The sequence below is a fragment of the Canis lupus genome, chromosome 27, assembly GCF_003254725.2.
Source record: "Canis lupus dingo isolate Sandy chromosome 27, ASM325472v2, whole genome shotgun sequence".
Classification (NCBI taxonomy): Eukaryota; Metazoa; Chordata; class Mammalia; order Carnivora; family Canidae; genus Canis; species Canis lupus.
The window spans coordinates 16,905,859-16,927,777 of record NC_064269.1 but is presented as its reverse complement, the minus strand read 5'-3'; the positions used below and the strand labels follow the sequence as shown (position 1 = coordinate 16,927,777).

Sequence of the window (21,919 nt, the reverse complement as noted above, 5' to 3'; positions counted from 1 at the left end):
CCTTTTGCAATGGGGTCAAATAAGGGGACATAATCAATGGATCTCCAATGTCCATTATGCTGTTAAGACCCCTAGAGTATGTCCTGATTTTTTATATACAAATAGGAAGAAAGGGTTGTGACAGTTAGAGAACCCAAGGGTAGTAAGTCTATTTAAGGCAAAGACTCAGCTGTGTGTAGAGGCCAAGCGCTGGCTGTCCTAAAATGCACCACTTTGGCATGAAGATTACTTCAAATTAAAATGCAATCAAAACGCAAGTAGATTCAGGAAAAGCTCTTTACTTCCCTCTCAACTCTCTAAAAAGAATTTAGATAGGCAACCTGTTCCAGGAAAATAGTTGTTATAACCACATTTGGAGAGGAACTAGGTATGGTAACCAGGGAGGAACCTAGCAAGGCTGGTTTGAGCAAAGTCCTCTGTGTCTTGTTATTTCTGAGTGACCCAACAAACATATGTTTACCAAACATTTACTTTTTTCAACTTCCTGGGAATTGCATTCCTTCCTTCTGAGGTCCCAGAGCCCTACCCCCCTTCTCTTTAGTTCAGAACAATATAAACTCATTTTTGCCTGATCATCTGTGGAATTTCCATGTCCATATGGGTTCCCTGTACATACAAAATTAAATTGATTTTTTCCTGTTAATCTGCTTCATATCAATTTTATTCTTAGTCTGGCTAGAAGGACCCTGAAGGGGAAAAAGAAATTCCTGATCCTTGACATGTGTCAACTAAAGATCATATAAAGGGCAGCCAGTACAAAAAGTCAGGAATGTGATATCTATAATATCCCAGGAGTCCAAGAAGTCTTCCACATTATGCTTTGGTGATTAGTAAGGTAAAGTCATGAAAAGCTTCCACTCTGTGAGAAAGAAACTCTCCATTTTGTGCAATAATGGACATGGTCCAATAGACATGGTCGTGACCAAGGTAACATTTCTTGCCCTTATAGAATCAACATTTATTGGAGAATGCCAGGTATGAGAAGGCTCCAAATGAGCAGTCTCACTTGTAAAAGGATGGCATCTTAGCAGGAGGGGTCTGTTGAAGTTTGGCTAATTTGGGGAACAGAATGTCAAAAATGAGTCCTTGGGAAAGAGGAATAATTCTTGTGGATTGGTAATCATTGTTTGGTCGAGAGTAAAGCAGGAGGTGAAGTTCTTCTCTCACAGAGTCTAAGAATGAATCATGTGGACAAATAAGAGTGAGCAAAGTGATAGTTTTATTAAGCAAAGATACAAAGAAAGCTCTCCACAGCAAAGGGGTCCTGACTGGGTTGCCAATGAAGGCTTTTATTGGCATTCTTTTATTTAAAACTGACCAGGAAACCTGTGGCCTTGCAATTCCTATGACGTCTTTTGTTGAGCAAGGATTTATGATAACATCTTTAATGGTTAACTTTTCCTTTGAGGACTGGTCATTTCTTTTTGTGGTCATTTTCTATTTTCTGTGGTCACAATGTAATTATCACCAAACATTTCAATCCTAGCAGTTGGGGCAGGGTGGTCTGATTTTTCTTCCTGATTTTTGTTTTTGTTCTGTTTCAGTGTCTGCATACCTGAAATACCCACAGAGTCTAGTTGGGATACCTATTCTTTCCCTACCTAAAGTCCTATCCTTTCCCTATTCATTCCTCCCCCCTAGGATAGGATCCCTAACTGTTAGTAGGAGGTAAGGGCAATGATATCTCTGACTTCATGCGAGAAAGGGATGGTGTGAGGTGAGGGTAGGGCAGTCAGGATCTACCCGGAGATTGGTCAAGAGGTTCACAGTATGGCTCCAGGAAGATGTTGAAAGGCATAAGAAGACAAAAGCACTGGCAAACAGAGAGAAAAACATAAACCAACAATTATTTCCATCAGCAAAATGGCATCCCTGAAATAATGACCCCATTCTCTGAGCCAATTGAACAAGCCAGGAGAGATCCTGACTTTGTCCGTTTGGGCTTGAATGTTATTTATTAATTGTGAGACTTTATGAGAATTGTCAGTTATATTAAAATAGCACATGTGTGGAAAATCTTTACAACCTAAGTGATGTAGAGGTAGTAAGGAATCAATGGTTGCCTGATTCTCCAGAAGTCCTGCCCTAACTTTTCTCAGTTCTTGATTTAGAGCATCTAACTCTTGGGACATGTCATTTAAGGTTCTACTGTGTTGGGATGCGTGGGTGGCTCAGCAATTGAGCATCTGCCTTTGGCTCAGAGCATGATTCCAAGTCTGGGGATCAAGTCCCACACTGGGCTCCCTGCATGGAGCCTGCTTCTCTCTCTGCCTGTGTCTCTGCCTCTCTCTCTCTCTCTCTCTCTCTCTCTCTCTGTCTCTCATGAATAAAGAAATAAAATCTTTAAAAAAAAATAAAAGGTTCTACTATGTTGGTGGAGAGTTTGTTTTATCTCATGGTGTAAGATTTTTCCAAATGCTGGGAGTCCCACCAGGGCCAAGGTTGCTGTTTCCCTGTCTGATATGAGAGCCACATTATTGTCCCAATGGGAGGTGGGGGGTAGAGGAGTCAACTCTCGTTGATAATATGTCATTGGATATGACATGATCAATAATCCTAGTTTGCCTATTGAACACAGCCCCAAGAATCATTTAGGGATGATGTAATAATAGGCCATACCAGCACAAAACAGATCCCATCGCTAGGTAGGTGTAAGTTACTAGTTGGGGATGGAAAGTGTAAGGTAAAGTTGCATTGAGTAGTGGGCTCATTACAGGCTATGCATATGCAGTTGGCTCTGATTATATGCTGTAGATGTATTGGGGTCTGAATTGTAGGGAAGTTTTCTGAACTGAGTGGCAAGACTAGTGAATTGTAAAACTTTGGCCTGGGTGGCCCCTACACCCACCAGGCTATCGAAAAGCAACTTTTGTGGGGAGTTACCATGAGAAACACAAAATTGAAATTGATTCATAATATTTAGAACCATATGCATCCAAAAGTTGGATGGGGCCAATGGTCTTATGGGGTCCAGGTTTATAGTAACCATAATAGGGAGGGAACTTTTATAGTCAAATACAAATACAAAATACAAAAGTTCCTTTTGTATTTTTACTAGGTGTGTTCTCCTGCATTTAATAATGTGCTGGAGGCCAATTGCTGACAATCCTCAGTGTCTCTAACAATATTCAGTGTTACTTGGGATATCACTATTTTTTTAATTTTTTTTAAATTTTTAATTTTTATTTATTTGTGATAGTCACAGAGAGAGAGAGAGAGAATGAGGCAGAGACGCAGGCAGAGGGAGAAGCAGGCTCCATGCACCGGGAGCCCAACGTGGGACTCGATCCCGGGTCTCCAGGATTGCACCCTGGGCCAAAGGCAGGCGCCAAACCGCTGCGCCACCCAGGGATCCCGGGATATCACTATTGAGAGTGAATTGACCTAACAAAACTAGGCTGAAAATCAGTCTTTAAAAACTAGTTCCCTAGAGTGGTGGAATTTATGCCACTTGACCATGAATCAGAACAGAATAGTGATTGGCTATTAGCATCTTACATTCAGTCTCCCAGACTCAAAGCTCTTAGCATCTGAATTGCTGGACTATTTTCCTTTTTGACTCTGAGCCCTATGGCCACTTCCTACCCTTTTTGCTTTTTGTTTTCAAAATTGGCCTTGAATTTTGTTTTTTAGTTGGTAATTCAATGCACCAGATTTTTTTTTGACTGTTCCAATAAACAAAACAAGGAGATCACTTTACATAAATTGAGAAGTTAATAGCCATTGTTAATGATGAGGAAAGGATAACTTTCTGGATGTTAATGGAGATTCTTATAGCCTTAAAAGGAAATAATCTGGCAATACCTGTTAAATTAAAATTACAATTCAACCCAATAGTCCTCCTCCTGGGAATCCTTCCAATACTTATGAGTTGCAGCAAAAATTGGAAACAATGTAAATCTCAATTGGATAATGATACATTTTAACTAATTATTAAAAAATGACTTATGGCAATTTCCATGATCTGGAGGCATTGCTATGGTTTGTTGAATAAAAATACAACATTCTCCCGGTTGTAACTTCTTTTTTTCTTTCTTTCTTTCTTTCTTTCTTCTTTCTTTCTTTCTTCTTTCTTTCTTTCTTTCTTTCTGGCTATCCTTTGTCTCTTTAAGGCTTATCCTTCTCTCTTGACATTAAGCATTAGAGTTTTTTGAGGCTTGGTCCTCATCTCATTTCTCATTTTTCATTTTATATAAGGTAATATATTCCTTTATATCCAGAGTTTTAATAAACTTCTAAAAGTTTGAAATTTACTTCTCTCTCAGTTAAATAATCTAGCTGTTCCAGGCTGGTGGCGAGTTCTTTACAGACCTTTCAGTATCTATTTTCCTTCCACTTTGTTCCCTAAATATTGCCTTGGGTAGGGGTTATAACCTGGAGTCCATTACATTACTTCTTTATTATTGCCATAATAAATTACCACAAACTGAGCTGCTTAAACAACACCTACTATTATATCTCACAGAGTTCACTTCTAAGCCCATTCAGGTTGTTGGCAGAATTTACTTCCTTTTCATGTTTTCCTTGTAGTCCCCTCCATTCAAGCCAGCAACAATGAGTTGAGCCTTGCTGCGCAGCATTGGTGGTAAAAAAGTAAGCATAGCTGCTTCCAATGAGTTGAGCCTCTCTCACACTTTCAGTTTCAGAACTCCACCTCTGCCACATTTCTCTAGTCTCCACCCATTTTCTGCTTTTAAGGCCTCATGTGATTACACTGGGCTGGATCCACCCAGATAATCCATATTCATTTGATTATTTTAAGGTCAGCTGATTAGAAATCTTAATTATCTGCAAAATCCCTTTTGTATGTAAGTAACATAACCATGGAGTAACATCAGGAGGTCAAGATTACAAGGGCCAAAATTTTGTCTACTACATTCACGGATAGAATTTAGTAATACCATGAATTTGGATGGTGAAGGAGTTGAAGACAGTAAGACAGTTCTACGCCCCTCTCATCCAATGTGCCAATTTGGCATGTGGACTATTTTGATCTGAAGGCAATCAAGATCTTGTAGGTTTAGGAGAAACTTTTGCCCCTCCCTTTACTACATAGAAGAATCTAAATTGAAGGATCTTTCCAGAATAAGGATAAATTTTATCTGAGTGAGCCATCTGTATGGCAGGGCAAATATCTAATTACCAAACATCTGCTCTATTCTTATTACCCTGTGAATTACATTCCTTTCTTATGAAGTCCCAGACCCTTATCCCATTCTCCTTAGTTTAGCATAACACATGTACCTTATTTTGCCTGTTTTTGGAATTTCCATGTCTATGTGGATTGAGGAATCCACATACATATGCTATTAAATTTTATTTTCTCCAGTTAATCTGTCTCATGTCAATTTGATTCTCAATCCAGCTAGAAGGACCCTTGAAGGAATATCTACTCCCTGGTAATGGCAAAACAATTAACTATTTTCATTAACATTTTAATGAAATGTACCATATCCTTTTTTTGATCAATCAAGAAAAGGCTGTGAAGCAACCAAAGTCTTTATTTGGGGTCTTAGGGGTTGCAATCTGGAAGATGCAGAGTCCACTGAAATCCAAAGTATGCTTGAATTGGGAATTTACAAATTATGAGCAGAATTGCAGTCAGAGTTTATTATTATTTTTTATTTTTTTATTTTTAAAGATTTTATTTATTTGTTCATGATAGACATAGAGAGAGAGAGAGAGGCAGAGACACGGGCAGAGGGAGAAGCAGGCTCCATGCCAGGAGCCTGATGCGGTACTCAATCCCGGGACTCCAGGATCACGCCCTGGGCCAAAGGCAGCCGCTGAACCGCTGAGCCACCCAGGGATCCCCAAACTGACTAATACATGATTGGTTATTTAGCTAACAAGTTTAAGTTTATTCTCTACTTCATGCCAAAGTAGAAGGATGTGTCCCAGGAGGTGGTCCTGTTGCAACTGACAAAAGTCAAGAGTTCATGGTGTTCTGAGAATTAAAACAGGAGATATACACAGGACTTACTTCCTTAATATCCTTCTAACTCTATTTTGAATGACTATCTTAGCAATGGTTACTTCATCTTGAATTTTCTTTCCGACCTTCAATTATGAATGTTGGGAAAAAAAAAAAAAAAATTCCACAGTAACACAGCAGTATTAACAGTAAATTTGTCACCATAAAAAATCACAGGTATTTTTGTTACAGGAACTCTTTCTCCGTTGGTGCATGTGGTTCTTGAACATGCCACTTCGAAGAACAAAATGGTAGACCTGACAGAGTAGTAGGCAGCAAAACAAGGGGTATTGAATGATAGCAATAGTACAAAGCTCCCAAGGAGGGAAGGGACCCTAGGCGGTTGCCCTCAGAGTTTCTAAGTCTTGGGGTTTCTATGGGCTGTTTTAATTTGATTAACCGTCCCTCATCCAATTAACCTCATCCAATCAGGTTTTTGTCACCTATCACATGGGAAAGGGTGGAGGGCTCCATCCAGGGTGGTAAAAAAAATGCTTTTAAGGATGGTCTCCCATTAGGGCTGTGGTGGGGGAGGGGTGCTTGTCCTTGCCTGCCTGCCTTCCAACTAGCCTTCATTTTCATGTTATTAGAGTTAATGCAGATGATCTTGAAATATCATTTAAGTTCATTGGTTAAAAAATCATAGTTGTTTTGGATCTGCTACTAGATCTTGTTAATACAGAAATACATATTATCATGTCACAATTTGTTTTCAAAAATATTTTGAGAAGGGGCACCTGGGTGGCTAGTGGTTGAGTGTCTGTCTGGCTCAGGTCATGATCCTGGGCTCTTGCGATCGAGTCCTGCTTCAGGCTCCCGGCATGAAGCCTGCTTCTCCCTCTGCCTATGTTTCTGCCTCTCTCTCTCTCTCTGTGTCTCTCATGAATAAATAAATAAAATCTTAAAAAATATATATTTCGAGAACTTTCATATTGAATTAATTTCCTTTGTAATCTTATGTATTTTATTTTAAGCATTCCCAAACATTATTCTAACTAGGAGTCTATGGGTAGGAGTCTATGGGTTTTACTAAGCTAACCAAAGAGGTTTATGGCCCCAAAAAGGAAAAGAATTCCTGTCCTCAGGAATTATTTTCCTTTGTATGGTTGAACTTTAGTTATTGCTTTTTCTATGTTGCAGTCCAAACAAATGAGAATGATAGAGGAATTTCAGGTAAAGCATTCCCTTAGGAAGAAGTTACATACAACATTTGTGCTCATACTTCATTATGAGAATTAAAATGTGGCAATACTTAGCTGCAAGGGAGGCTTGGGGAATGTTGTATCCAGTTATGTGACCCTGTATCCAGTTAAATAATACTAACAGGAAGGGGAAGCAGAACACAAGGGATAGCCAAGAAAATAAAAAGGAATCCAATGACCTAATTTGCCACTTAAATGTATAATAATCATCTTTTGTACACCACTATAATTTCTTACTATAGACATGCTAATGATGTCATGCACTTTTTTTTTTACAAGAGTTATTTATTTATTTTAGAAAGTGAGAGTGCACACAGTGGGGAGGGGCAGAAGGAGAAAGCAAATTCCAAGCAGACTCCCCATTGAGCATAGAGCCTGTCATGGGCCTGTCATGGGACTTGATCTAATGACCCTGAGACTATGACCTGAACCAGATGCTTAACCAACAGAACCACCCCAGAGCCCCATGTCATCCACTTTTCTAAAACATGTCTTATAAATTTAGGAGTTAACAAACCTTGAGGCTAAGTATTATGCTTTTAAAAGATTGAGATCATATCTATAGTTGAATTGATTTTTGAGTTTTTGCTTTTGAATGTTGGGAAACATAGGAAGATGATGTGTAATTTATGATAGTAGACATAGCATACAGCAATCTAATCTTTTGGGGAAATCTTTCCTCAGCCTGTTGTGCCCAAGATCGGGAATCCGAGAAACCACGAGGAGCCGACACTGATGCAAACACACGAGGGTTTATTTACAAGCTCGAGCCTGGGTCCAGGTGTACCTGACACAGCGGAGCAGGGACTTGACCCCGAGACTAATGAGGCTTAGCAACTTTATAGGGGCCAGTGGCCAATGGGATACGTAGAAAGTTGCACAGTCATGCTGGTCCACTCGCAGGTGGCCGATTGAATTACATTTTACCCTACAGTATCTATTTGAACTGGCCTATCACTGAGCCGGATTTCCGGTTAGGGTGTGCCCTGGGCTTGACTAGGGTGGGGCAGTGCCCTAAGCAATAAGCAGGTCGGCCTATCACTGAGCCGGATTTCCAATTAGGGTGTGCCCTGGTCTTTGACTAGGGTGGGGCAGTACCCTAAGCAATAAGCAGGTCAGCACAAGGCGGGTGCAGCACAAAATAGAGTCAGTCCTGCTCTGCTTGTCCAGGGATAAGGGATTTTGTTAAATTTCCTGGGTCCCACAAGCCTGACCATCTGGATAATATGGTTCTTTGGAACACTGTGCCATAAGTACGGTAAAGAGAAGTCAATGTAAGATCCAGCCCTGTATTAAATATACTTTCAAGTCCTAGAGATTGTGTCTTCCCTCTGCAAGTCTCCTTGCTGGTGATCCTTCAAGGCTGCTAAATTGATGAATGCCAGTTGTACTTTAGGATTTGTGGAAAGACCAAACACTTTTTGGAAGTCAGACAAGCTTTACTTATCTAAAGGAGAAAGGAGAAAGTCAGCATAAACACAGACAAGGATACATGGCAGAGAGATCAGTGACTTCATCTCAAATAAAGTTGTAGCTTCCTGGGCATTAAATCTTGCTGGGCATTAAGCCTTCCTTAGGCTATGTAGGAGTGGGGTCTGCATCAGACTTTCTGGCAATAGAACTCCCTCTCCCTTGGGTTGATTTCTCATAGTCTATCTGTATGGCTTAGGCTCTGGAAAACCCCTTTTCTGAGCCAAGTATACCACTCCATGCTCCAGGAGATGTCCTAAGTTAATGCGTTAATTTATGTAATGGTCTCAATAATCCTAGAAAGTAAGTACAAGTATCCACTGCTTTTCACTATTTTTTTTAAAGATTTTTTATTTATTTATTCATAGAGACACAGAGAGAGAATGAGAGTCAGACACAGGCAGAGGTAGAAGCAGGCTCCATGCAGAGAGCCTGACGTGGGACTCAATCCAGGGTCTCCAGGATCACGCCCTGGGCTGCAGGCAGCACTAAACTGCTGCGCCACCAGGGCTGCCCCACTGCTTTTCACTTTTTGAAAGGTTTCCTTATGCTACTTTGCTTTTACGAAAGACTTACATTAGTACTTGTTTGTGCTAACCCAAGGAAATCTGAAGAAGATGTTTGCTTTCCTGCAAAAAGATGATAAGTGAGAATAGCATTCAGCGTTTGTGATGCGGAGTGTACCCGGAGCAGCCAGAGTGGCATCGCCAATTCACCTTCCTTGGGAACTACACTCGGTATCTCAGCATTGAGCTGCTATAGCTTTTAACTATGTGAGCATCTGTGCTTTATCCCAACTTATTCTGTGCATCTGTTAGCAAGATGTGTCCTAAGGAAAGCCTAAAAGGAGTTGTTCTTTGGGTCTGGGAATGCTCAAAAATGTTTCCACATAAATTAATGGTAATTGCTTCCTCACTTTACACCGCTTTGGCTTTTCATATGAATTCTCTACTTTCAGACAGCAGGAGAAACCTGCATTCCTGTTATTCTTCTTTTACAGGCAGGAAAATAGCAGAAACAGATTAAGTGATTTTCCCAAAGTTGTATGTCTAGTGAGTGGCAGAGTCAAGATCCAGACCTGGGGGTGAAGGAATACCCTGCCTTCCCTATGCCAAGAACTAACTACCTCTGCCTTTTCTTACGTTTAACCACTCAGACATATTCTCTCATTTACTTCTTCCTATAAAACCCCTCATAAAAAAAAGGCCTAACTTTTGGAAGTTTCCTCTGCATTAATTGTCGTTCTCCCTATTTCAATGACCTGAAAAAAAAAATTATTTACTTGGTGCGCTTCACTTGGTGTGCTTTCTCTTTCACTTGTTTTATATTAAGTTTGCTGACCCCATACCCTGTATCATTGGCTCTGAGATCAGCAGCAACAGCCTATCCCGGGAGCTTGTTAGAAATCTACCCTTTCAGGAACATCTAAGTGGCTCAAGGGTTGAGCATCTGCCTTCAGCTCAGGGCGTGATCCCAGTTAAGGGCTTGAGACCCCATCCGGCTCCCTGCATGGAGCCTGCTTCTCCCACTGCCTGTGTCTCTGCCTGACTCTCTCTCTCTCAAACCAATCTTAAAAAAATAAATCTGCATTTTCAGCCTTACTTTAGCCCACTGAATTGGCAATTTTGCAAGGTGGTGCGCTTCAATCCTTTTTAAGGAGCTCTCTGGATGCTTCTGATGTGAGTGAAAGGCAGAGAACCACTGATAGAGACTTTTTTTTTTTCATTCAAATTTAATTTTTTTGCATATATATATTTTTAAATGTCTTATTTAATATATATATTTTTAAATATCTTATTTATTTATTCATGAGAGACACACACAGAGAGAGAGAGAGAGGGGAGCAGAGACACAGGCAGAGGGAGAAGCAGGCGCCATGCAGGGAGCCTGATGTGGGACTCGATCCCAGGTCTCCAGGATCACACCCTGGGCTGAAGGCGGCGCTAAACCGCTGAGCCACCCAGGGATCCCCTGTATATATTTTTTTATTGGATCCGATTTGCCAACATAGAGCATAACACCCAGTGCGCATCGCGTCAAGTGCCCCCCGCCCCCCCCCCGGCCCGCCCCCGGTCCCTCCATCCCCCCGCCCACCTCCGCTTCCACCACCCCTGGTTCATTGCCCAGAGTGAGGAGTCTCTCACGATCCGTCACCCTCACTGATACTTCCCACTCATTTTCTCTCCTTTCCCCTTTATTCCTATCAGACACGGGAGCGGGCTTTTGCAAATCTCGCCGCCCGGGACTGGAAGGCCCGACCGGCCGCCGCCTTGCTTACCCGGGGGGCACTAGGACCCGGGCGCCGCCGGCCTCCGGGCGGCCGCCCACGGCCGGGGGCGGGGCCCAGCCGCGGGAGGAGCCGGGGCCTCGCCGCTCGACCCGCCCCCGGAGGCGGCCCGAGCTGACTTAAACTCAGGGGCCCGGGAGGCCGGAGCGTCCTCCCCGCTGGCCCGCGCTGGGCTCTGGGCCCGTCGGTAAGTGTGCGGCCCGGCGGCCCGCGGCCCCTCGCTCGCCTCCGCGGGTCCGCGCGCCCCAAGCCCAGGCGCCCCAAGCCCAGGCGCCCGCGGGCGGCGGCGGCGGCGGCGGCGGCCGCTTTTGTTCTGAGGCGCGGACGGCGGCGCGGGGTCGCGGCGCTCGGGCGGCTCCGGGCCTCGGGCGGGGAGGCTCGGGCGCGCGGCCGCCCGCGGCTGGGCGGGCAGCCTCGCTCGGGGCCCCGCCGGCCGCCGCCAGACTCGGAGCCCGCGCCGCAGGGCGGCGCCTCGCGGGCTGTTTGCTTTAAATCGCCTCAGTCCGCGGTGGAGGTGGCGGGTGCGCGTTTTGTGGCGCCGCGAGGCGACTGTTGAGGCGGTGGGTGTGAGAGAAGCTTCTGTTTTTAATTATTTCCTGCGTCGTGGTCGTGGGAAAAAAAAAAAAAAAGTCTTTGTTTTTGCATTTACTGTTTCTCGAGCGTTTCCTTCCTCCGCGGCTCCGTCCTGCTGACCCTCCCGAAGCGGGACCGCCCGGCGAGCGTCTCCCAGGGGCCGGCGGACGCTCCCCGCGCTCGGCTCCTCCGGGCGTCTGTCGCTCTTGGGTGTCCTCGGGGGACTCCGGTCTCGACCTCAGCGGCGACCTTTGGGGGGGGGGGGGAATCGTTTCCGTGAAGACAATTCATTTGTGATACTTGTCAAGAGCCCAGCTTGAGAAGAAAAGAGGGCAGCCGGCGTCGCGATTCAAGCTCGGGGCGCATTTCAGTAGGGAGCTTGTTTGGGGATTTTTCTGTTTGACGTTGGTTGTAAATGGTACCAGCGTGAACATGCAGGAATGTTAAGGTTTTACTTCACATTCTTTTATTATTATTATTATTAATTATTTTTCTCTGTGCAGTCGGATTCTCCGAACTCTTCCAGTGAGGGAAATTGCAGTGCAATTGAAGTATTTGTTCTAGAACGGTCGGACAGCAGTGAACCTGGAGGACCCCCCCCCCCCCACACACACACACGAATTCTCATTTTAAGCAGTGAAGGGTATTCGAGGCCACACCTAGTTTGTGTTTCTGTCAGGTTGCACACCTAGTAGGAATTTTGCAGACTTAGTGCGTTTTTTTTTTGGTGCAACCTTACAGGAACACACTCTGGCCCGGCAGTTGTCCTATCAGGGTAAACAGATGAAACGTGTGCTTTTATTGTGACTGTAAAATTCATTATAAATAAAAAAAAAAAAAATATATATATATATATATATACGCTTTATATTAAACCGCTAATTGCAGAATGTTTCTTGCTCTTCCTAGGACCAAAGAAGTAAAAACACTGTGTGAAGGGGGAGCACGTGTTTGGAGGGAAATGGGAACGTACACAATGGTAAAAGAGTAAGATTATACTTAACAAGTAAGTATGTTACCTCCAAGTAGCCTCCTCTGATTTTTCTGTTGTGGAATGAAATTATTAATTAAACGAATCAGCATCAGTTAGACAATTAAATGGCAGGATACAATGGATTCAGTGACAGAGCTTGAGGACACATGACAATGGTTGACCTAGCCTAGAGAATTCAGTTGTTAATCTTTTGTGAATAAGGAAGAGTAGATCATGGTGAGGTGACTGGGTCAAGTTACTCAGGCAGAGGTCTACTTAAGATGGTTCTGTTTCTTCCTTTTTTAAAATTTGTTTTTATTATTTCTGGCAAGGGGTTGGGGTGAGGCAGCATAGAGCTCAACTCTAGGAGAACCATTCTGAGAGAGGACAACCTCTAAAACCAGAGTGATCATCTCCAGGGCTTCCATCCTGTAAACACCCAAGTTGTGTCAGGAAATATTCTGTAATGATTAAGACCGTGGCCTTGCATCCTTTGCTGAGTTTCAGGTCTTGGCTGTACCATTTATTATCTGTACAACCTTGGGAAAATTATCTAACCTTTTTTTTTTTTTTTTTTTTTAAGATTTCATTTATTCATTCATGAGAGACACAGAGAGAAGAGAGACAGAGAGAGGGGCAGAGACCCAGGCAGAGGGAGAAGCAGGCTCCATGCAGGGAGCCGATGTGGGACTGGATCCCAGGTCTCCAGGATCACACCCCGGACTGATGGTGGTGCTAAGCCACTGGGGCTGCCCAAAATTATTTAACCTTTTGCCTCTGTTTTCTCATCTGTAAAATGAGGATAACAGTAGCACCTGCTTCATAGCATTGGTGGGATAAGTTACATGATTTTTTATTCATATGACCTACTTGGAACAGCTGCTGGCTGTAAGTGGTAAGTGCTCAATAAATTTTAGCTGTTGTCCTGTTAGAGGAAAGATATTATGGCTTGTATTTTATATAAGGAAAGATGTATTACGTCTAATAGGAAATTCAGTTTGCTTTAAGCTCTAAAGTTTATCAACTCTAAGTCAATTTAACAGCTTTGTGTTGATTAAACCTCTCACTATAGAACCTGTTGTAGGTTCAGTTTTTGCAAGGAAGTACCAGAACGCAAGTCTATAGTTTTTACCTGCAGGTTTAATTTGAAATCAGGGACACCTCCATTAAATTCTTTATTGAGGGCATATTTGCCCCACAGCCCTGTTTTTCCACATTATTGTGTGATGTACAGGAATCTCTTCCCATTTAGATTATTGGTATCTCGTACAAATAGAAGCACAGATATTTAGCAAATTGATCTTGCTGTTTTAAAAGGTATTTATAAGGGCACCTGGGTGGCTCAGTCAGTTACACATCTGACTTGGGCTAGGTTCATGGTTTTGGAGTCCTGGGATTGAGCCCCACGTCGAGCTCTGCAACCAGCTTGGCTTTGTGTTGGGCTGGGAGGGATGCTTGTTCTTCTCCCTCTGCCCCTCCCCTTTCCGTACATATGCCTGTGCTTGCTCACTCTCAAATAAGTATATAATAAAATCTTTAAAAATAAGTAAATAGAAAAAAAAAGTAAATAGGTATTTATAAAGTTGGATTTCCAGATTTTTTTTGTTGTAACCAGGCTTTCTCCACTGTCCTGTCCCATCCCCACCATGTAAGGCATACTTTTCAGTTTGAGGTAAAGAGATAACAGTTTACCAACTCTGTCTCCAGAAATGCAAGTTAAAATTTGCTTTGTAATAAGCCTTGTAAAGAAAGAAGTAATCTTGTGGACTTTGAGGAATTCTGAATGCTTTTTTTTGGAGCCATCATTGTAGTGTGTATATTCTTGAGATCTTAAATGTGCTTGTAAATTGAAGGGCAATGTTGGAGGCTGGCCTGTTGAGGTAAGTGTCTCAAGTGAGACATTGCTCATTGTTGTAATTACTGCAAACATTTAATGATAATCACTAAGATTCTCTTGAGATGTATTAAATTACAACACTTCATTTGTAGATAAAATCTTTATGGTTAAGGTTGCAAAGTGTGTTATAGGATGTATTTTCCACTATAGGTTATAAGAAACAAATCATAAATTTTTTTTTTTAAGCCTCAAAACGTAATTTATTGGATCACATCATTTAGAAGTTCAAGTGGCTCAATCTTCATGTTTGGCTGGATTCAGCATCTGAATCTAAGGAAAGAAAATCTTTTTTTTTTTAAAGATTTTATTTATTTATTCATGAGACACACACACACACACACACACACACACACACACACAGAGGCAGAGACACAGGCAGAGGAGAAGCAGGCTCCATGCAGGGAGCCTGACGTGGGACTCGATCCTGGGTCTCCAGGATCACACCTTGGGGTGAAGGCGGCACTAAACTGCTGAGCCACCGGGGCTGCCCAAAGGAAAGAAAATCTTAAAAGACTTTTGAGATACTCTATCTTTGCTGTCTTCAACATTGACTTAATTCTCAGGCACACCCTCCCCCTTCATTGAGTGGCTGCAGTATCTCCAGGTATAATATACATTCAACTTCAACTTGAACAGACATGCCTTTCATATGATTGCTTTATCAAAAGTCTAGAATTAATTTCATTGGGTCATGTGCCTAAGTTAATAACAGGGAAATGCTGTGTTTGCTTTTTTTTTCCAACTACAGTTCAGAGATATAATTCATATACCATATTCATATGATTGAATTTGCCCATTTACAGAGTACGGTGGTTTTCAGTATATTCACGGGGTATGCAGCCATCACTGCAGGTTAATTTTAGAACAGTTTCTTGACCTCCAAAACCATCTCCATGTTCATTAATGGTGTCAATCTAGATGATAATGAGGCTGTAAAGCAAACAAAAGGGTTTATTTGGTGTCTTAGGGACTGCAGTCTAGGACACCCAGAGTTGACCAGAATTCAGAGTATGCTCCAGTGAGTGGGGAGTGCATGCTTATATAGGCAGAAACCACAAGGCTATATAACTTGTTTTGGAAGAATAATGGTTGGTGCTAGCAGAGTTTTTTTTTTTTTTTTTTTTTTTTGCTAGCAGAGTTTAAACTAACTGTAACACATGATTGATTATTTGGTTAATAGACGTGAACATTCTCTATTTCAGTCCAAAGTAGGAGGATGTATTCCAGGAGGTGGTCTAGTTGCCAAAAGTCAAAAGTTCATGGTGTTCCAAAAATTGAAACTGGAGACCAGCATAGGCCCTGTTTCTTCACTATCCTTTTGACTCTATTTAGAGTGACTCTTTATAATGCCTGTATTTTGGAATCTTCTTCACAAATAACTTCCCTTTCCTCCAACCCAAGCATTCCCATGCAGCTATTAATCTAGTTTTTATCTCTAGATTTGTGTGTTCTGAACATTTCTTTTAGATGAATTAATAATAATGATATGTGATCCTTTGTGACTTTTCTCTCACTTCACATGTTTTCAAGGCATATCCATGTTGAAGCATGTCTGTACTTCACTGCTTTTTATTGCCAAGTAATAGTCCATTGTATAGATATGCCACATTTTGTTTCTCCTTCTGTCAGTTAACAGACATTTGCATTGTTAGCATTTGCTGCTGTGAGCATTGATGTACAAGTATTTGTGTAGTCCTACATTTTTAATTCTCTTGGGTATATGCCTAGGAGCAGAGAGTTGCTCCATCATATAACTATATTTGATCTTTTTGAGAAACTGCCAGAGTGTTCTTCAAAGTAGATGAACCATTTATATTCTCAACTACATGCATAAGAGTTCCAGTATGTCCACATCCATGGCAAATACTGGTCTTTTTGTGATAGGTACTGTGTTTTTCATTGGTGGTTAATGATGTCGAACATCTTTTTATGTGCATATTTGCTATTTTTTATATCTTTGGGAAAATTGTCTATTCAGAATTTTTGTTAACTTTCAATTTGAGTTGTCTTTTATTGTTGAGTTTTAAGAATTCTTTACTGAATTCTAGTGACTGTAAATATGATGGTTTATTTTTTGGATTGTCAGTTCTGTTCAGTACTACATGTTTTGTTACGTGGTTTTGTAGTAAATTTTGAAGTTGGGAAGTGTGAGTCCTCCAGATTTATTCCTTTCAAAATGAATTCTAGGATTAGGTTCTAAATTTCTGAAAAGACATCTAGGATTTGGTAAGGGTTGCACTGAATCTGTAGATGAATCCAGGGAGTATTGCCTCCTTAATAGCATTAAATCTTTAATTGAACATGGGGTGTTCAGTTCCTTTTTTTTTTTTTTTAGGTCTTTAATTTTTTTAATAAAATTTTTTTAGTAATCTCTACATTCAACATGGGGCTCAAACTCAAATCCGTAAGATCAAGCGTTGCATGCTCTTCTAATCGAGCCAGCCAATATTTTGAATTTTTTTTTCTTTTTTCTTTTTTTTTTTTTAAGTAAACTCAGTACCTAACAGGGCTTGAATTCACTCTGAGATCATCAAAAGAGTTTTATGCTCTACGGACCCAGCCAGCCAGGCCCCCTTGGTTTTTAATTTCTTGTAGCAATGTTTTATGGAGTATAAATTTTTCATTTCTGTTAAATTTATTCCAAAGTGTTTGATTCTTTTTAATGTTCCTGTAATGAGATTGTTTTCTAGATTGTGTTGTTTAGAAATACATTTGGCTTTTGTATATTGAGGATGTACTAGACAGCCTAGCTAAACTATCTTATTATGTTTTTTATGGGGTTCCTTATGGTTTTCTATATATAAGATGTCATCTACAACTAGAGATAGTTTTACTTCTTCATTTCCAATCTAGGTGTCTTTTATTTCTTTTTTTTTTCTTTTGCTTAACTGCCGTGGTTAGACCCTCTGGTATAATATCTAACAGAAATAGCAAATACAGGCATCTATTTTGTTCCTGATCTTGTAGAGGATAAGCATTCAGTCTTTCCCTGTTCATTATGATATATGCTGTGGGTTTTTTGTAGATGCCTTTTACCAACTCAGAGAAATTCCCTTCTACTTATAGTTTGTTTTTATCATGAAAAGATGTTGGATTTGAAGGTGCATTTAATTTCTATCTTATTTGATCCTTCTGCATCTACTGAGATGGTCAATTGATTTTGTCCTTTATTCTATTGATACATTATATAATATTTTTTTTAATGTTGAACCTGTCTTGCATTTCAGGGATAAGTCCCACTTGGTTGTGGCGTATAATTTTTATATGCTGATCTATTTGGTTTGCAAGTACTTTGTTGAGGATTTTTGCATCTATTCATAAGATACTGGTCTGCAGTTTTATTGTGATTTCTTTTCTGTTTTTGCTATTCAGACAATATTATTAGCCTCATAGAATTAACTTGGGACGTATTCTCTCTTTTGTGTTTCAGAAAAGTTTGTAGAATTGATTTTTAATATTTAAATTTTTGGTATGATTCACCAGAAAGCTGTATGGGACTAACCATTTCTTTTTAGGTAATTTTCTGATTACTAATTCAATCTTTTTATGTAGTCCTATTTAGATTTCCTGTATCTTCTTTTTTTTTTTTTTTTTTTTTATTTTAAATTTTTTATTTATTTATGATAGTCACAGAGAGAGAGAGGCAGAGACATAGGCAGAGGGAGAAGCAGGCTCCATGCACCAGAAGCCTGATGTGGGACTCGATCCTGGGTCTCCAGGATCGCACCCTGGGCCAAAGGCAGGCGCCAAACCGCTGCGCCACCCAGAGATCCCCGATTTCCTGTATCTTCTTGAGTTAGTTTTGGTCAATGTCTTTTGGGGTCTTCTGGGGTTGTGCACTTAATTCCACTGTATGTGGGGGGAGGGTCCCCCCACATCAACAACAAGCAATTTTCTGGGGACACCATGTGGGTATCCTACTGTTCTAAACCATTCTAACACCTGGAAGTAGCATCAGATTCTGTAGGTTGAGGGCTCAGACCCAGAAGACTGCCCTCCTCCCCCATTTAAGATAGCAGTCTGAAGCCCAGGTTTTCCCTTGTGCTTCTGACCAAAAGGCTGTAGATTGGAGGTTTCTCCAACCCTCCCGGATTTCAGATGCCAATTGCAAGTCCAGGTTGTTCTTCCAACTAACTGGCTATAGAACAGAGGTTTCCACAAACCCTTCCATGGAGTCTATTAATTTGCTAGAGGGGTTCACAGAACTCAGAGAATCATGTTACTTACTAGGTTACTGGTGTATTTAAAATGATTTTAAAGGATACAAATCCACAGTCCTAGAAGAGATGCATAGGGTGAGGTATGTGGGAAGGAGAGTGAAAGTTCTTTGCCTCCTCTGAGCATGCCATTCTCCCTAAATCTTCATGTGTTCACAGACCTAGAAGCTCTCTCGTTTGGGTTTTCATAGAGGCTTCATTACATAGTCATGATTGATTAAAAACATTGGCCATTGATTCACTTTCCATCTCTCCTTCCCTCTCTGGAGGTGGGGTGGGGTGGGACTGAAAGTTCTAATCCCCTGATCACAGGACTGGTTCTCCTGGCAAACAGCCCCCTCTTTGGGCGTTATGAACATAACAAAAGACACCTTTAACACATCACTTAGGAAAACCCAAGGATTTTAGGAACTCTGTGCAGGAAGTGGGGACAAAGATCAAATACATATTTCTTACTATAAAATATCACGGTGGTCGTTTTCATCCAAATCATTAAATATATTGGCAAACAGTTCATGGTATTCTCTCTTCGTTTTCAGTGAAGGGTTGGTAGTAATGTCTCTATTTCCTGATTTTAATAATTTTGAGACTTCTTCTTGGTCAGTCTAGATAAAGGTTTGTCAGTTTTGTTGATCTTTTCAAAGACCCAAGTTTTAGTTTTGTTCCTTTTCTCTACTTTTGTATTCTCATGGTTAAAGTTTATGACAGCAAAGGACACAATATATGTCAAACAGAGAAGAGAGAGATGCATGGGCAAGAGTCCATGGAAGTGAGGTACATGCTTCCAGGTTCTCCTTCCACGAGTACTGAGTGGGTATGCTATCTACAGCTACAGATGGAAAGGACAGGTGGTCTCAGGAAGCATTTATATACATTAGAAATTCTTTTGGACCCCAAAGAATATTTGTTTATGTAGGTTCTATCAAATCTGTTTCTGCATTCAATTTTTTGCATGTGTTTTTAGTTGAAGTAGTTGAGGGTGTTTTGGATGTCTCAATAGGTCACTGCTTCATTACAGCACTGAAGATTCATTGCCACAACTTCTATCGGTTTTTACATTTTCCTTCCATGCGATAGTGTTACTGGACAAAGGATTGTGGCTTGGGTGGCTTAGAGCATAGGATTGATCAGTCCACAATTGACTGATTATCATTCCTTCTCCCCCAGCATAACGGCATAGTTCCCCTATGGTAGTTGGAGAAGGAAGACAATAGACCCAGGTGGGATCAGGGTTGGGGAAATAGGCAGAAACTAGTAATCTAATTTACCCCAGGCTGTTGCTACCTACCACCCTCAATCAACATACTGCTGGCCAGGAGAAGATCTTAATCTAAGGACTCCCTACAGTCTCTCAGCTGTTGCTGAATTTGGGAATGAAGGTCTTGGGAGTGGTATCCTTTGGACCAAGGCTTGTATACCTTATCCTGTTAGTCATGACTTCCATTGGTTCCCTGATTAAGGGAAAGCAGTTCCCTTGTATACAAGTTCTCTTGTATATATTGTCTAAACTACAGTTAATGGCTCTGAATTTAAGTAGATCTGTCATCCCCTGCCTTGATCCCGCTAGCAAAGTAGATTCTGTCCAGTAGGTCTCTTGGGTACTTCAGATCCCCTTGCATTATTAATCTCAACTTTTAATTTTATAAAATCTGGATCTTAACTCCATGCCAACAAAATGCCTCTGTTAAAAGTTCTTGCAACTCTAAACCTCAGACAACCAGAGTAGACAATAGAATGTTGCCTATAATGACAGAGGTAACTAACAGGGTGTAAAAGTTTTCAGATTTTTCTTCAGGGCAATTGAGCCTGCTTTACGGCAACTGTTTAGTTCTTTTCATAGAGTTTGTCTACCTCAAGAGGCACAGAATTGGCTCACTCCTATTATAATAGCAATACTTAAACTTTGTACTCCAAACGCATGTTTCATCTTAGGTTCCTTATACTTGCCTGGCAAACTGCTCATGTATACGTGAGGCACTTGTCGGGGATTTCTAGGTATTTGAGACCATTACCCCTCTAATGATTCCTGTTTCTTTGAGGTGGATACCTGGAGCACTCTAAAATGAGTTACTAGGCAGCACTTGAAGGAAAGATAACTGACTTTTTCATGTATGCTCTGGAATCATTAATTCCCACTGTAGGATATAATACAACTATAAATGAAGTCTGAAATTTGTCTCTGACCTCTGCTCTAGAGACACAGGAAAGTGTAAACTTTGTAACCTGAATGATAGATGCATTGCTCTGGACTTCGGACTGGCCAGTCATGATGGGATATATGTGACTGCCAGCACCCCATGCTGTACCTAGATTAATCCGTGAGCAAAAGTAGAGCTGTTCCCACTCCCTTGTTCTTCCAGGGAGAAAGCCATGTGGCTGTCATTGGTGAACCTCGATGATACCTGGGACATAGTTCACTGGCTTGGCTTGGTGTGGGGAACTTGGTTGTAGTCTGACCTCCACAAAAGGCCTGATCATCCCGCCAAGGGTCAGGGTCAAGTCACTTTTCAAATATTGCCTGAGAGAAAGTACAGTTAGGGTATTTGATGGAGTGTCTGAATAGAATTTGTAGCTGGACACATAAAAGGTGGAGGGTAGAGTTGGGGGGCGGGCAGCTTTACCATGGTACTCTGATTACCTTTGTCTTGTCATGGGCTGAACAGGCAAAACATAATCTCTGTCTAACCCATACCTTGGCAGGACACCCTGCTTGTCTTCCTGGGAAAAGGTTGATAAGAACCCTTGTGAAAAATGGCCTCAAGGATAGTTTTTTTCTGTGCCCCAGTGTGTCAGTTGAGTACTGGACTTTACCACTTCCCTTACCCTTGGGATAGAGCAGTAGGCTATAAAATGGTTGTTTCTGAATTGGCTCCTCAGCAGCCTGTATTCTCAACCACTTTGGTATCACCTTCTGGGAATAGGGACACTAATCTTGGTTTTTCTGTTTGTGTAAGTAATAAGTTGCACATGAAATTATAGTCTTGTTGCCTTTCTCTGGCACTGTGGAGAGTTAACAGCAGTGATAGTGGGACTTGTATTCTTGCTAGCCACTGCACTTCTGCCTGGCTTCATTCATTTGTTCTGTCAGTTGAATGTGATAATGTATTTAAAGCATTCAGCACAGACAGTTCTTAACATATGGTAAATTCTCAAATGTTAGCTGTTATTTATAGAGTTGCATTATAAATAACACAAAACTTAGAATACTTTTGAAAGCCTAATTCAAGGGTTAATAGCCTAATTTATCACGTGACTAAGGATACAAACAGCCAGAGCTAGAATAGGTTAAGTAAATCACGATACTTTTGGCATTCCTGAAAAGTGTC

At 41.3% G+C, this 21,919-nt stretch overlaps 2 protein-coding genes across 6 annotated transcripts in view; one reads left to right on the top strand and one right to left on the bottom strand.

Moving 5' to 3' along the window:
* Nucleotides 1–10,934: 10,934 nt before the first annotated feature.
* Nucleotides 10,935–20,861, bottom strand: LOC125753872 (translation initiation factor IF-2-like). Its single transcript, XM_049102888.1, has 4 exons — nucleotides 20,817–20,861; nucleotides 15,178–15,290; nucleotides 11,583–11,755; nucleotides 10,935–11,482 (listed from the first exon to the last, which is right to left on the bottom strand). Exons 1-4 carry the CDS (start codon nucleotides 20,859–20,861, stop codon nucleotides 10,935–10,937), a joined length of 879 nt encoding a protein of 292 aa, XP_048958845.1.
* The window catches only part of RESF1 (retroelement silencing factor 1), a 28,793-nt gene continuing 17,859 nt past the window's right edge, over nucleotides 10,986–21,919 (top strand). The window contains exons 1-3 of one of the 5 annotated variants that reach the window (XM_035707368.2): nucleotides 10,986–11,120; nucleotides 12,416–12,512; nucleotides 13,063–13,374. The gene's annotated coding sequence lies outside the window, so the exon portion shown is untranslated. Of the gene's footprint in view, nucleotides 11,121–11,377; nucleotides 11,494–12,415; nucleotides 12,513–13,062; nucleotides 13,375–21,919 lie in introns of those variants that run through there. The other 4 variants (XM_049102301.1, XM_049102302.1, XM_025455544.3 and 1 more) reach the window with 4 other exon arrangements.

Coding starts and splice junctions, on each gene's coding strand:
- LOC125753872 (XM_049102888.1), bottom strand. CDS start 20,861: ATGACTGGCCAGTCCGAAGTCCAGAGCAATGCATCTATCATTCAG. Junction 15,291..20,816: donor GCAATGCATCTATCATTCAG/GTTACAAAGTTT, acceptor ATTATCATCTAG/ATTGACACCATTAATGAACA. Junction 11,756..15,177: donor ACTGAAAACCACCGTACTCT/GTAAATGGGCAA, acceptor CCCCCCCCAAAG/GTCGCCGCTGAGGTCGAGAC.